General features: G+C 52.3%; 1 protein-coding gene across 2 annotated transcripts in view; it reads left to right on the top strand.

Annotated features, from left to right (window-relative positions):
• Positions 1-15,545, top strand: part of RHPN2 (rhophilin Rho GTPase binding protein 2) — a 106,944-nt gene that overhangs the window by 16,827 nt on the left and 74,572 nt on the right. Inside the window, exon 1 of one of the 2 annotated variants that reach the window (XM_055237111.2) lies at positions 4,386-4,527. The exons of the other annotated variant lie outside the window; for it this stretch is intronic. Coding sequence (XP_055093086.1) covers positions 4,459-4,527 — 69 coding nt within the window. The 5' untranslated portion in view covers positions 4,386-4,458. Of the gene's footprint in view, positions 1-4,385; positions 4,528-15,545 lie in introns of those variants that run through there. 2 annotated transcript variants of the gene reach the window in all.

The raw sequence follows: 15,545 nt of genomic DNA, 5'->3' as shown, positions 1-15,545 counted from the left end.
GCGGGGATTACAGGCATGAGCCACCATGCCTGGCCTATTTAGTTATTTTTAAACAGAGTCTTGGTCTGTTGCCCAGGCTGAAGTGCAGTGGCAACGATCATAGCTCACTGCAGCCTCCACCTCCTGGGCTCAAGGAATCCTCCTGCCTCAGTCTCCTGAGTAGCTGAGACTACAGGCATGCACCACCATGCCTGGCTTATTTTTATTTATTTGTTTATTTGAGACAGGGTCTCACTCTTGTTGCCCAGGCTAGAATACAGTAGTGTGATCTCGGCACTGCAGCCTGTGCCTGGTCTCTTCTTCCTTTTTAACAAAAGGAACAACTCAAAAAGGCAATGATATCTGGCTAGATTTAATAATATACTTTGCCCTTTATTGTATTCACTTTTATGTTTCTCCTCTAATAGGGAAAGTATCACTGGTTTTCCCCTTATTGTTGTGATATAGTTGCCTTTTAAAATAAAATTTGGGGCCGGGCGCGGTGGCTCACGCTTGTAATCCCAGCACTTTGGGAGGCTGAGGCGGGCGGATCATGAGGTCAGGAGATTGAGACCATGGTGAAACCCCGTCTCTACTAAAAAATAGAAAAAATTAGCCGGGCGTGGTGGCGGGTGCCTGTAGTCCCAGCTACTCGGAGAGGCTGAGGCAGGAGAATGGCGTGAACCCGGGAGGGGGAGCTTGCAGTGAGCCGAGATTGCGCCACTGCACTCCAGCCTGGGCGACAGAGCGAGACTCCGTCTCAAAAAAAAAAAAAAAAAAAAATAAAAATAAAATAAAATAAAATAAAATAAAATAAAATTTGGGCCAGGCACAGTGACTCATGCCTGTAATCTCAGCACTTTAGGAGGCCAAGGCAGGAGGATCACTTGAGCCCAGGAGTTTGAGACCAGCCTGGGCAATATAGTGAGACTCCATCTCTACAAAAATTTAAAAATTAGCCAAGTTAGTGGTGCACACCTGTTGTCCCAACTACTTGGGAGGCTGAGGCAGGAGAATTGTTCAAGTCCAGGGATTGGAGGCTGCAGTGAGCTATAATCATACCAATGCACTCCAGCCTGGGCAACAGGGTGAGACACTGTCTCAAAAACTAACTAAATAAATTTAATTAAATTTGTTTAAATAAAGTAATTAAAAAAAGATTATTGGCCAGGGGTGGTGGCTCATGCCTGTAATCCCAGCACTTTGGGAGGCTGAGGTGGGAGGATCACTTGAACTCAGGAGTTCCAGACCAGCCTGGGCAACATGGAGAAACTCCGTCTCTATAAAAAATAAAAAAAAAAATTAGCCGAGTGTGGTGGGGCATGCCTGTGGTTCCAGCTACTTGGGAGGCTGAGGTGGGAGGATCATTTGAGCCTGGGAAGCAGAGGTTGCAGTGAGCCAAGATTGTACCACTGCACTCCAGCCTGGATGACAGAACAAGACTGTCTTAAAAAAAAAAAAAAGATTATTAACAGTAGTACAAATGGCATTATATGCGACAAATTGTAAAGGCAATTTGAGCTTTAAGTTGGCAGAAAAAGATGGCAAAAATCCAAAGGCAGTAGGGAATGACCTCAGCCAGCAAGGGGACTGCTGGTGGCCACTTCATTGCTCTGAGCCTTGCTCTTCTCATCTGTTAAATGAAGGTTATTGCTTTTTTTTGCAGAAGGGTCTCAAGAACGAAACATAGTATCTATAAACTCCCTGGCTAGAGTAGAGGCTCTATTATTGATAAGTTTATTAGTATTACAAAGGTAAGAGAGTGGCCCATAACTTCCTGATCCTTTAAACAGTAGTAGCTGTTTACAAGTAATAGTGTGACCTGCGAGTGCTGAAATTAGATTGATAGTTGCTTCTTTTTTTTTTTTGTAATGTAATTTTTTTCCCCTAGAGGAGTTTTTCTTCAGTCCTCAAGGCCTCAGCTCCTAAGGGGCTTTGGTGGAGGTCCCGGGGCAGCACCTGCAGGATTAAATCCGGATGCGGGTATTCTGTCCTTTCAGGCTACAGGAGCTAATTTCCTGATTAGATTTCTGTGACTGGCACAACTCACCCAGTAATTGCAATTACCTTTGGACCAACCCAGTAGCTTCACATGCAGTTTGGGAAGCACATAGGCTCGAAGGCACTGGCTTCAGAAATGTTCCTGACAGCTGCAACCTCTACTATGTTTCCAATGACTAACTTTTTTTGTTGTTTTGAAACAAGGTCCCACTCTGTCGCCCAGGCTGGAGTGCAATGGGCAGTCTCAAGGTCTGGGTTTGGCTTACTGCAACCTCCGCCTCCCGAGTTTTGAGTGATTTTCCTGCCTCAGCCTCCCCAGTAGCTGAGATTACAGGCGCCCACCACCACGCCTGGCTAATTTTTGTATTTTTAGTAGAGACGGGGTTTCACCATGTTGGCCAGGCCGGTCTCAAACTCCTGACCTCAGGTGATCCTCCAGCCTCAGCCTCGGCCTTCCAAAGTGCTGGGATTACAGGCGTGAGCCTCCGCGCCCGGACTTTTTTTTTTTTTTTTTTTTTTAAAGATATGTTAACACTGGGCTGGTTTTGCAGCACATTGCATTCTGTTCCACCTGTGACATCTATCGCCACCGCTGAGGGCGGTCCCTTTGCTGCGGGAGAAGCAGTTGTAACAGTAAGCAGCGGCTGGGAGGAGCATGGCCCGCGGGATGGGTGTCCCTGCTTAGGTGGCAAGGTCCGGGCTTCACGTGCTGCCAGGTGTCTGCCCACAGAGTCTAGCAGCCAGCAGGAGGTTGGTGGGAGACTGATACAAACCCTGTCCCCATGGGTCACCCTTTCTCCCCTAAACTAAGTTCATTCCTACTTTCCAACACTCACTTTTGCCCTACTACCCTCCATCAGCCCGAGAAAAAAAGAATCCAAGAATAATAAAAGAGCCCCATTTTGCAGCCTAGAAAACTGAGGTCTGTAGTGGTGCTCTACGGCCAGGTGCGGTGGCTCACCCATGTAATCCCAGCACTTTGGGAGGCTGAGGCGGGCGGATCACAAGGTCAGGCAGGAGATTCGGGCCATCCTGGCTAACATGGTGAAAACCCCGTCTCTACCAAAAATACAAAAAAATTAGCCGAGCGTGGTGGCGGGCGCCTGTAGTCCCAGCTGCTTGGAGGCTGAGGCAGGAGAATGGCATGAACCCGGGGGGTGGAGCTTGCAGTAAGCCGAGATCGCGCCACTGCACTCCAGCCTGGTCAATAGAGCGAAACGAGGGAGGATCACTTAAGGTCGGGAGTTTGAGGCCAGCCTTGATATCATGGTTAGACTCCGCATCTATTTAAAAACAAAACAAAAGCTGGGCGCGGTGGCTCACGCCTGTAAGCCCAGCACTTTGGGAGGCAGGCTTAGGTGGGCGGATCACAAGGTCAAGAGTTCAAGACAAGCCTGGCCAACAAGGTGAAACTGTCTCTACTGAAGATTAGCCGGGTGTAGTGGTGGACGCCTGTAGTCTCAGCTACTCGGGAGGCTGAGGCAGGAGAATCGCTTGAACTCGGGAGGCGGAAGTTGCCGTGAGCCGAGATCGCGCCATTGCACTCCAGCCTGGGTGACAGGGCGAGACTCCGTCTCAAAAAAAAAGGCCGGGCGCGTTGGCCCGCGCCTGCAGTCCCCGCTACTTGGGAGGCTGAGGCTGGAGCATCGCTTGATCCTGGGAGGTCGAGACTGCAAAGAGCCGAGATCGCAACACTGCTCTCCAGACTGGGCGACAGAGCGAGGTCCCATCTCTTAAAAAAAAGAACTGTGCTCAAGGGCATCTGCCGTGTCTGGGGCACAAAACCCCTCCTGGTCCCCTCTCTCAGGGCCGTCCGCGAGCCCCCCAGCGGATCCCACTCGTCTTTGCAGCGGGGACGGGGGATCGGCTGAGTTGATCCCATGCCAACAAGCCCAAGTAGTCCGGGCAAGGCGCTCGGCGGCGCAGTCAACGCTCCCTCGGCCATGGGCTCTCCTCTTGGGAAAAGCTTTTCCAAACCGCCGGGCCCAGGGCCCAGAGCTCCAGCCGCGCCCTCGACGTGGCGTCGAGTCTGGCCCCTTCCACCGCGGCGCGCGGGCTTCACCCAGGAGGGACGCGCCTGGATCCACGCCGTCACCACTGACTCCCCGGGCTCCAGGGCAGGGCGCAGGTCCACAGCGAGGGCTTCGCTGCGGCCCCTGAGACCCCCGTGCCTTCCCTGCGCTGTCGCGGCATTCGCAAAGTTGAGCCAGCCACGACGCCCAGAGACAACCCCGAGGCGCCGCGCCCAGGGCGCAGGTCTCCGGGTGACGAGCCCCGCAAGGGGCGCGGGTTCGGGGCCCGCGACGGGGCGGGGCGCGGCGCGTCTCCAGAGCTCCCGTGCTCGGCCCCAGGCGGGGCTAGAAGGGCCGCGGGACTGGTCGGGAGTGGAGGGGCGGGGCAAGGGGCGGGGCCGCACGTCCTCTCCGGCCAGCCTCAGCCGCCGCGCCACAGTCCGCCCTCAGCGCCCGCGCCGCTAGCATGACCGACGCGCTGTTGCCCGCGGCCCCCCAGCCGCTGGAGAAGGAGAACGACGGCTACTTTCGGAAGGTGGGTGGCTTCGAGCGGGCGGGGACCTGCGGGCTCCAGACCTCCTTTCCCCCAGGCCCTGCAGGGGCCGTGGGAGCGCGCAGTCGGGGTCCACCAGGCTGGGAGGGGGAGGGGGCGCACTGGGCCGGCGCTGGCCGGACGGAGGCCGGCGGGGAGGAGGTGGGCGGCGATGTCCCCGGCGTCCCGAGCAGGTGGCATCCGGGACTGGGCGGGGAGTAGGGGAGGCGCATGTGGCCGCCCCGCGCAGGTGCGGGCGGAGGACCTGGAGGGGTGCTTGGGTCTCCCCCCTCCCACCCCCCCGCCACCCCTCGCTTGCGATCCCTGGTGCCTGGGGAAAGGACCGGTTCCTGGCTGCGCTGGCGCCCTTGGCCTCTGGGCGCGTTGCAGGAGCGCTTGGTGGGAGCGCGGGTGGAGACAGACCATCCCAGGCGGGTTGGCGGTCTCATATTTATTTTAGGCGCTCTGTCGCCCAAGCTGGAGTGCAGTGGCGCGATTATAGCTCACTGCAGCCTCGACTTCCTGAGCTCCAGCGATCCTCCCGCCCCAGCCTCCCAAGTAACTGGGACTGCTGGCGCGCCACCTTGCCACGCTAATTTTTTGTAGAACTGGGGTATCGCTCTGTTGCCCAGACTGGTCGCAAACTCTTGGGCTCAAGGGATCCTCCCGCCCCGGTCTACCAAAGTGCTGGGATTACAGGCGTGAGCCACTGCGCCCGGCCGGCGGTCTCTTTTTGCCTCCAAAATGCTTCCAACGTCCGCCTGTGGGACTTTTCAGGGAGCAGGGGAGAGCTGCTGGTGGGAGGGAGCCTCCGGCGTTGCCCCCTCCTCGGCTCCGGGTCGTCCAGGAGGGCGTGAGCACCGCAGGTGAGGCCCACGGTCTTGTGCGTCTCACTGTGTGCCAAAGCGGATTTGTCTTGTTGTCCGGGAGACTTGGCGGGGGCTGGCGGCGGGCGGCGGGTGCGGGCCTCGCGGGCTCTTGGCATGTCCAGGAGCTCTTGGGCTCACACTGCGGAGTTCTGCCCAGAAGATAACAGTCAGGGAGCTGAGTCCCTCAAAAGCGACCCCAGCCTGCGGAGCAGGGGCCCTGGGAGAGCCGCAGGCGTCAGGGCCTGGGCTACAAAGATGCTTTGGAGCCCGGAGTCATGGTGATACCTTCCACGCCTTCCTCTCTCTAGGTCCCGAGCAAGTCTAAAAATAGCTTTTGGCCCTTGGCCAGGGATCACTGAGAGGGTGGAGAGATTGTTGTTGATTTTCGTTTTTATAATACATACGACAGTGCATAATTATAAATAGGGAAGTGAAACTTTCCCATAAACGAATCAATTCTTAATTGTTTAAAGCTTTAGGATCCAGTTCCTAAATGGTCTTGGCATCTTCCTCCTTCTCCCAGGTGACACAGAGAGACTGGGCTTTGCTAACTGGTGAGGAGCCCTGGGCAAGACAGTGTGGGGCAGAGTGGGAAAACTTCGTTTTTGTGAAGTTGCTTTTAGCATTAAAAAAAAAAAGTAGTTTTGAGGTATATTTAAGTTCAAAGATGTCATCATGGAATTACAGGATTATAACTTCTAATTATGTGTGGCGTTTGGGACAGAGGATCACAGGCCATGGAATTGCAGGAGGAGGCCTGGCCTGGGAATTCCTATGTCTGTCCTCAGGCCCCAGGGCCTGACTGCCACTCCCACAAAATTGCTGTGTGGCCTCCCGCAAGTTGCTGCCTCTTTCTGGGACATTTCCTCCCCAGACCGTTCTCTGAGCAGGTGTAGCTCTGGAACTCCAGCAGCACCTGGGGGAAAATGGCAGCAAGAGGAGCACACCTGTGAGGGGTAGTCCCAAGTCTCCCACAACACGTTTTCCTGTGGGAGCCCTCCATGTCTGTGAGCCCAGGGGAGGACTTCTTGCTCCACACTGGGAAAGAGTGGATGGCAAGAGAGCTAGGAAAGGCGCACAGTTGGATGTTTTTCATTTATTTATTTATGATGATGATGGCGATGATTATGATGATGATGATGAAACAGAGTCTCACTCTGTCGCTCAGGCTGGAGTGCAGTGGTGTGATCTCGGCTCACTGCAACCTCTGCCTCCCGGGTTCAAGCATTTCTGCCTCAGCCTTCCAAGTAGCTGGGATTACAGGTGCCTGCCACCACGCCTGGCTAATTTTTTGTATTTTTAGTAGAAATGGGGTTTCACCATGTTGGCCAGGCTAGTCTTGAACTCCTGACCTTTAGCGATCCACCCGCCACGGCCTCCCAAAGTGCTGGGATTACAGGCGCGAGTCACTGCGCCCGGCTACAGGTGTTTTTTTTTTTTTTCCCCCTGAGATGGAGTCTCGCTCTGTCGCCCAGGCTGGAGTGCAGTGGCACGATCTCAGCTCACTGCAACCTCCACCTACCAGAATGAAGTGATTCTCCCGCCTCAGCCTTCCCAGTAGCTGAGACTACAGGCTCATATCACCATGCCCGGCTAACTTTTGTATTTTTAGTAGAGGCAAGGTTTCGCCATGTTGGCCAGGCTGGTCTTGAACTCCTGACCTCAGGTGATCTGCCCACCTCGGCCTCCTAAAGTGGGGTGTTTTTTAGATGCAGTTTCTCTGGTGTTGGATGAGAGAATCGGGGTGCAAAATAAGAGGAATCATTGCTTTACAATTAAAAGCATCAATTTTGAAAATGAGACCTTGTAACAATTGTTGTGCTACTCCATGTTAAGTCATACCAGTTCAAAGAGTCTATTTGTCCTAGGAAAATAAAAGGTGTTGATGCTGAATCTTTCCTGATCTCTGACCTGAACCAGTTTGATCTAAAGCAAATGAGGGCCGGGTGTGGTGGCTCATACCTGTAATCCCAGTAGTTTGGGAGGCCGAGGCAGGCGGATCTCTTGAAGCCAGGAGTGCCAGACCAGCCTGGGCAACATAGCAAGACCTTGGCTGTATAAAAAATTTTAAAAATAAAAATGAAAACAAAACAAAACCAAATGGCTGAATGAAAGGCAGGTGCTGACCAGGTGTGGTGGCTCACACCTGTAATCCCAGTATTTTGAGATGCTGAGGCAGGTGGATCACTTGAGGTCAGGAGTTCGAGACCAGCCTGGCCTACATGGTGAAACCCTGTCTCTACTAAAAATATAAAAATTAGCCGGGTGTAGTGGCAGGCGCCTGTAATCCTAGCTACTCGAGAGAGTGAGGCAAGAGACTCGCTTGAACCCGGGAGGCGGAGGTTGCAGTGAGCTGAAATCACACCACTGCACTCCAGCCTGGGCAACAGAGTGAGACTCCATACCCCCGCAACCCAAAAAAAAAAAAAGATCCCAGCACTTTGGGAGGCCGAGGCTAGTGGATCACGAGGTCAGGAGATCGAGACCTTCCTGGCTAAAACGGTGAAACCCCGTCTCTACTAAAAATACAAAAAATTAGCTGGGTGTTGTGGTGGGCGCCTGTAGTCCCAGCTGTTCGGGAGGCTGAGGCAGGAGAATGGCAGAGCTTGCAGTGAGCCGAGATCGCGCCACTGCACTCCAGCCTGGGTGACAGAGCGAGACTCCGTCTCAAAAAAAAAAAAAAAAAAAAGGCAGGTGCTGTCCAGGTGAAAGGAGAGAAAGAGCCCTTTAGGAAGAGGGAACAGCTTGGACAGAGCTGTGGACTTGTGAGTGCTTTGTAGGCACCCCAGGGGTGTGGAGGTGTTAGTGGGAGCCAGGCAGTTCAGGGTCATGCATCTTGCTTGACCTGGGAACTGTGGAATCCATCAAAGTATTTAAAGCAGGACCAGACCTGTGAGATTTGTGTAAGAAAAAGACCACTTTGACACATGAATGGTGAAAGGGTGGTGGATGGGAAAGAAGCTATGGTGGAGCCAGGCAGGGAGGCATTGGGAGGATTTAGCTACTTGTAATACCTATCATCTTTGCCCTTCCTTCTCTGTTACGGACTACTGATGATGCAGTCCGTGACAGTGCTGTGAGTGGGGTGCAGTGCCTCACACCTGTAATCTCAGGATTTTGGGAGGCCAAGGTGGGAGGATTGCTTGAGGCCAGGAATTCAAGCCCACTCTGGGCAATATAGCAAAACCCCATCTCTATAAGAAGTTTAAAAATCAGCCTGGCATAGTGTTGTGTTCCTGTAATCCCATATACTCAGGAGGCCTAGGTGGGAAGATATCCGGAGCCCACGAGGTTGAGGCTGCAGTGAGCTGTTATCATGTCACTGCACTCCAGCCTGGATGACAGAGTGAGACCCTGTCTCACAAAAAAAAAAAAAAAAAAAGAAACAGCCATGTAAACACAGCCTCAATCACCCATTCTTTCCACCAGCTTGCACCCTTAGCTCAGAGCAGGGGTCCACACAGAAGGCAGAGATTCCAGTGATGAGGAGGTTGGAATGATAGAGCTGGAGAAAAGGCAATATCTGGCAGAGAGGGAAAGAACTGATGTGACAGGTTATGGCAGGGAAGGAGCTGCCAATGAGAATCCAAAATGCCTGCCTATTAGCCAGGTGTGGTGGCACCCAGCTGTGGTCCCAGCTACTCAGGAGGCTGAGGCAGGAGGATCGCTGAGCCTGGGAGGTGGAGGCTGCAGTGAGCCGAGATCACGCCACTGCATTCCAACCTGGACAGCAGAATGAGACCCTGTCTCAAAAAAAAGTCACAATGCCTGCCTGAGGCGTCTGGTCATGCGCCCCCTCGAGATCCATGAACGCGGGTGAACGTGGGGGCTAGTGCGTAGACTTGATGGCCCTCGTGGGATATCCATGTGGTGGTCCCAGCAGAGAGCCCACTCCATGGGCCCAGCAGCCATGCAGGCACCCTGGCTGGAGATGCAGTTTTGGGTGGCACCAATTGGGAGGCACTTGGGGTACTGAGTGAAAGGATCTGGGCTAGAAGGGAATAGTTCCTCCGCTTAAGAGATGGGTAGAGAGGTGGGAGGAAAGCCAGAAGGGTGGCCAGGTCTAGGAAGCTGAGAGGTCAGTGTTGTTAGTGGAGCGAGGCTTGACAAGTCAGAAGAATGCTGGAAGGTCCTGGATTTAGTCCTTTTGAAGTCGTTAGGAAATGCATGATTGGAGAATTGGGGACAAAAGTCAGTGTGACAGGGTACAGGGGGAGAAGGGCAGGGAAGATATTACTGGAGAAAGAGGGGAGCTGAGAAGAGAGAAGGCAGCTTTGTTTTAGAATGTGGAAGTCCAGAGCCGGTTAAAGACAAAGGTGTGGCAGGGCACAGTGGCTCACACTGTAATCCCAGCACTTTGGGAGGCCGAGGCGGGCAGATCACCTGAGGTTAGAAGTTTGAGAGCAGTAGCCGGGCGAGGTGGCTCAAGCCTGTAACCCCAGCACTTTGGGAGGCTGAGGCGGGCGGATCACGAGGTCAGGAGATCGAGACCATCCTGGCTAACACGGTGAAACCTCGTCTCTACTAAAAACACAAAAAATTAGCCGGGCGTGTTGGCGGGTGCCTGTATTCCCAGCTACTCGGGAGGCTGAGGCAGGAGAATGGCGTGAACCCAGGAGGTGGAGGTTGCGGTGAGCCGAGATCGCGCCACTGCACTCCAGCCTGGGGGACAGAGAAAGACTCCGTCTCAAAAAAAAAAAAAGAAGTTTGAGAGCAGCCTGGCCAACACGGTGAAACCCTGTCTCTACTAAAAGTACAAAAAATTAGCAAGGCATGGTGGCAGGCACCTGTGATCCCAGCTACTCGGGAGGCTGAGGCAGGAGAATCGCCTGAACCTGTGAGGTGGAGGTTGCAGTGAGCTGAGATTGTGCCACTGCACTCTAGCCTGAGCAGCAGAGCGAGACTCCGTCTCAAAAAAAAAAAAAAAAAAAAAAAAAAGATAAAAGAAAAAAACAAAAGTGAAGAAGTTGGGTGGGGAATGGCTGGAGATTCAGGGAGAAGGTGAGCTGGGGATGGGTCCCAGGAGTCGAGGAGGGGGTGAAGATTGCCAACAGCTGCTGCATTGATTGGGTGTCTGAGCCACCCGGGGGCAGTGAGTGAGAACCCATGAGGCTTCCAATCTTGTATTTTTTTTTTTTTTGAGACAGAGTCTTGCTCTGTCCCCCAGGCTGGAGTGCAGTGGCACAATCTCAGCTCCCTGCAACCTCCACCTCCTGGGTTCAAGCGATTCTCATGCCTCAGCCACCTGAGTGGCTGAGACTACAGATGTGCACCACCATGCCCAGCTAATTGTATTTTTTAGTAGAGACAGGGTTTCACCACGTTGGTCAGGCTGGTCTTGAACTCCTGACCTCAAGTGATCCACCCACCTTGGCCTCCCAAAGTGCTGGGATTATAGGTGTGAGTCCCTGCACCTGGACCTGTATTTTGACTATTGGGATTTCTTTGTTGTTGTTGAGACGGAGTCTCGCTCTGTCACCAGGCTGGAATGGAATGGCGCGATCTCGGCTCACTGCAACCTCCGCCTCCCGGGTTCAAGTGATTCTCCTGCCTCAGCTTCCCGAGTAGCTGGGACTACAGGCGCGTGCCACCATGCCCAGCTAATTTTTGTATATTTAGTAGAGTTGGGGTTTCACCATGTTGTCCAAGATGGTCTCAACCTCTGGACTGCGTGATCCGCCTGCCTTGGCCTCCCAAAGTGCTGGGATTACAGGCATGAGCCACCATGCCTGGCGACTATTGGGATTTTGTGCACACTTAAGGATCAAATGAATTTCCACTGAAGTCAAGCTTCTCTTTCATCCTGTTCTCTGTGTCATGCCTTCCCTCCCCTTTTCTTTAAAATGACATTATGCTCCATTCATCTGAAAAGGATTTATGGAGCGACAGCTCAGTGCCTGACCCCTCCTCAGGTTCTGGGGCATTCCGGACCCTGACTCGATATGGTTTCTTTGGCAGCAGTTCCCAGCAGGTCTCGTTTCCTGGAGTGCTGAGCAGTGCTGGGAATTGGTGCTTTGTTGGGATGGCTCTGGCCATGCTTGAAAAGGAATCATCCTCTTGGCTTTTTTTGTTTCTGAAACGGGGTCTTGCTCTGTTGCCCAGGCTGGAGTGCAGTGGTGCACTCTCGGCTCACTGCATCCTCCACCTCCAGGGTTCAAGCAATACTCCTGCCTCAGCCTTCCAAGTAGCTGGGATTATAGGCGCCCGCCACCATGCCCAGCTAATTTTTGTATTTTTAGTAGAAATGGTGTTTCACTATGTTGTCCAGGCTGGTCCTGAACTCCCAACCTCAAGTGATTTGCCCGCCTTGGCCTCCCAAAGTGCTGGGATTACAGGTGTGAGCCATGGTGCCTGGCCTGGAATCAGCCTCTTGGCTTTAGTTTAGAGAGCAAAAAGTGGGGTGGTCCATGGGCCTTAATCAGAGCTTCAACTGTGCTTTGTGCACCTAATTGCTCAAAAGTCCCTTATGTGGGCTGGGTGTGGATCCTGAATGTGTAAGACAGTCACTGGTGGGAGATGGAGGGAGTCCCCCTTTTTTTTTTTTTTTTTTTTTTTTTTGAGACAGAGTTTCCCTCTTGTTGCCCAGGCTGGAGTGCAATAGTGCAATCTTGGCTCACCACAACCTCCACCTCCCGGGATCAAGCGATTCTCCTGCCTCAGCCTCCCCAGTAGCTGGGATTACAGGCGTGCACCGCCACGCCCAGCTAATTTTTGTATTTTTAGTAGAGACAGGGTTTCTCCATGTTGGTCAGGCTAGTCTCAAATTCCCAACCTCAGGTGATCTGCCCTCCTTGGCCTCCCAAAGTGCTGGGATTACAGGGGTAAGCCACTGCGCCAAGTCCAGGAGTCCCCTTGTTAATTGGTCTTTTTGGAATCAGGTAGGATGACTTGGCTGTACAGAGCCTCAAGATGTAACTTAGCCTCAGGTTGGAAATGGACACCCCCAGTACAGACCTCCTGGTCTGGGCTGGCACCTTGGGAGGTCTCTGAAAAAAGAAACCTTTCAGGTCTATTTTTTTTTTTTCTATCTTTTTTTTTTTTTTTTTTTGAGATGGAGTTTCGCTCTGTCACCCAGGCAGGAGTGCAGTGGCGCGGTCTTTGCTCACCACAACCTCTGCCTCCCCGGTTCAAGTGATGTGCCTCAGGCTCCTGAGTAGCTGGGATTACAGGCATGTGCCACCATGCCCGGCTAATTTTGTATTTTTAGTAAAGACAAGGTTTCTCCATGTTGGTTTCGAACTGCAGACCTCAGGTGATCTGCCCGCCTTGGCCTCCCAAAGTGCCGGGATTACAGGCGTGAGCCACCATACCCAGCCTCAAGTCTATTATAAAATCATGTCTCTCACTTTTTTCTTTTCTTTTTTTTTCTTTCTTTTTTGACAGAGTGTTGCTGTGTCATCCAGGCTGGAGTTCAGTGGCATGATCATAGCTCACGGCATCCTCAACCTCCCTGGCTCCAGCGATCCTCCTGTCTCAGCCTCCTGAGTAGCTGGGACAACAGGCATGAGCCACAAAGCCTGGCTAATTTTTAAATTTTTTGTAGAGACAGGGTCTCACTGTGTTGCCCGTGCTGGCCTCGAACTCTTTTTTTTTTTTTTTTTTTTGAGACAGAGTCTGGCTCTGTTGCCCAGGCTGGAGTGCAGTGGCGCCATCTCGGTTCACTGCAAGCTCCGCCTCCCGGGTCAACGCCATTCCCCTACCTCAGCCTCTGGAGTAGCTGGGACTACAGGTGCCCGCCACCACGTCCGGCTAATTTTTTTTTTTTTTGGTATTTTTAGTAGAGACGGGGTTTCACCGTGTTAGCCAGGATGGTCTCAATCTCCTGACCTCGGACTCCCAAAGTGCTGGGATTACAGGCGTGAGCCACCGCGCCCGGCCTGGTCTCGAACTCTTTAGGCCCAAGCCTCAGCCTTCCACAGTGCTCGGATTACAGGCATGAGCCACCGCACCCAGCTTTCCCTAGCTTCTCACTATATTTTTTCTTTCTCATTATGTTACTGTGTTTAAACAGAGGTACAGCTCTGTAAGATTACTATAAATTACTTTCTCAACTTATATTACTATAAATTATTTCTCAAGAAGTGGAAATGCAACTTCTTTTCCCCAGATTTTTATGCTCTTCCTACTGAAAATCTTGGAAGAATTATTGCTCTCTGGCCTGTAGTTAAATGCAAAGTAATGTAATTTTCTAGAATGCTGCATCCTGATAGCGATTCCTTTTCTGCAACTGCCCCTGTACCCCATAGTACTAAAACTCACAGGAAAATCTGTTCTTGGCCATGAAGAAAAGCAGCTGGAAGGCCGGGGGTGGTGGCTTATGCCTGTAATCCCAGCACTTTGGGAAGCTGAGGTGGGTGGATCACCTGAGGTTGGGAGTTTGAGACCAGCCTGACCAACATGGAGAAACTCCGTCTCTACTAAAAATATAAAATTAGCTGGGTGTGGTGGTGCATATCTGTAATCCCAGCTACTCAGGAGGCTGAGGCAGGAGAATGGCTTGAGCCTGAGAGGCAGAGGTTTCAGTGAGCTGAGATCACGCCATTGCACTCCAGCCAGGGCAACAAGAACAAAAAACTCCATCTCAAAAAAAAAAAAAAGAAAAGAAAAGAAAATAAAAGCAGCTGGAAACAAACTAGAGAAAGCCTTTCCCCAGGGCCATTGAAAGGCCCGAAATGAAAGGTCTTGGCACTATGTGGAAGAGGAGAGTGAGTACACAGTGAGGCATTGTCACTTCTTATCTCTGCCTCTTCATCCTTTGGGAATGCTAATGCCCCCAAATGAATTTAGCTCCATTGTTTTTACTCAAGAGCTGTAGGAGAAGTTGTTTCTTGTTCACAGAAACCTCCAGCCTGGACAGGGCCTCCGGGTTCATTGTGTCCTGTTTTATGGTCCCTGTTGACTCTGGGCTTCCTGGAGGCTCCGGCAGAGAAGGAAGGAGAATTTTTGTTTATTGTTTTTTTTTTTTTAACCCAGAAGCTCCTTGCAATCTTCTGAGCAGGGATCTACTCTTTGATGAATGAGCAGCATTCGTCTTAGGGAGGGCTAATTTCGTGTTAGACACTTGTGTGCATCTTTTATGAGCGCACGTGTGGATGAGGAAGCCTTCTGATGGGCTGAGTCCACCAGGCACAGCGTGGGTCATGTGGGATCAGCAGCTCCAGCTCTATTGGTACTGATACTACCCCTCCGGCTGTTTAGATCCATCCCCTTGGAGGCTTGAGTCAATTCCCAGGTGGAGAGGGAGGGAGGCAGAGGAGAGTAAAGGTTGGTGATGCTGACCCTGCTCCTGATTCCCCATCATGGTCTAAAACGGTTTTTTTTTTTTCTTTTCTTTTTTTTTTAAAGATGACAGAATCTGGCTCTGTCACCCAGGCTGACGTGCAGATTACTGTAGCCTTGACCACCTTGGCTCAAGTGATCCTCCTGCCTCAGCCTCCCAAGTAGCTGGGACTACAGGCATGATTAAAAATCGCCACACCTGGCTGATTTTTATTTTTATTTTTTGTAGAGATGGGGTCTTACTGTGTTGCCTAGGCTGGTCTTGAACTCCTGCCCTCAAGCAATCCTCCCGTCTCAGTGGTGGGCTATTACAGGTGTGAACCACTGCACCCACCCCTAAGCCAGATCTTGAAGACCAGGCTGGATCCAGGCTGACTGTGGCCTTGGAGAGGGTCTGCCCAGCTGCATGGTATCCGCCATCAGCCCCGAGGACCTGCCTGACCAACAGTCTTCAACTGTGGGATCCTGGCTGGGAGGTATCCCCTGGCAGAAACAGAATTTTCAGGGTGACTCAGAGGAGAGACAACATGATGACCTGTAACACTGTAAATGTCCCTTGTTTCCTGGGGCCATTTGGATGGTTGCCACGACACCACCTGATGCTACTGGGCATTGGCTTTAGCCTGATCAACACTTCCTCCTTTGGCTCAGGTACCAGCGTCCCATGACACAAAGGCTGCATTGGAGGTAGCCATAGGACACAGTTGAACTGCAGGTACTGCTCAGCCAGAGGCTGGGTGTCTGGCAGAGCAGCAGTAATGGGTGCCAAGTGAGGACAAGGTTCCCCACTTGGAGCACCAGGGACGGAGACACCACAGTGAATGATATGAGTCCCTCAGGGCTGCCCATTCAGACCCTCGGAGTTCCCTATGG

Source organism: Symphalangus syndactylus, chromosome 13 (genome assembly GCF_028878055.3).
Source record: "Symphalangus syndactylus isolate Jambi chromosome 13, NHGRI_mSymSyn1-v2.1_pri, whole genome shotgun sequence".
Classification (NCBI taxonomy): Eukaryota; Metazoa; Chordata; class Mammalia; order Primates; family Hylobatidae; genus Symphalangus; species Symphalangus syndactylus.
This window is presented reverse-complemented; position numbering and strand designations above follow the sequence as displayed.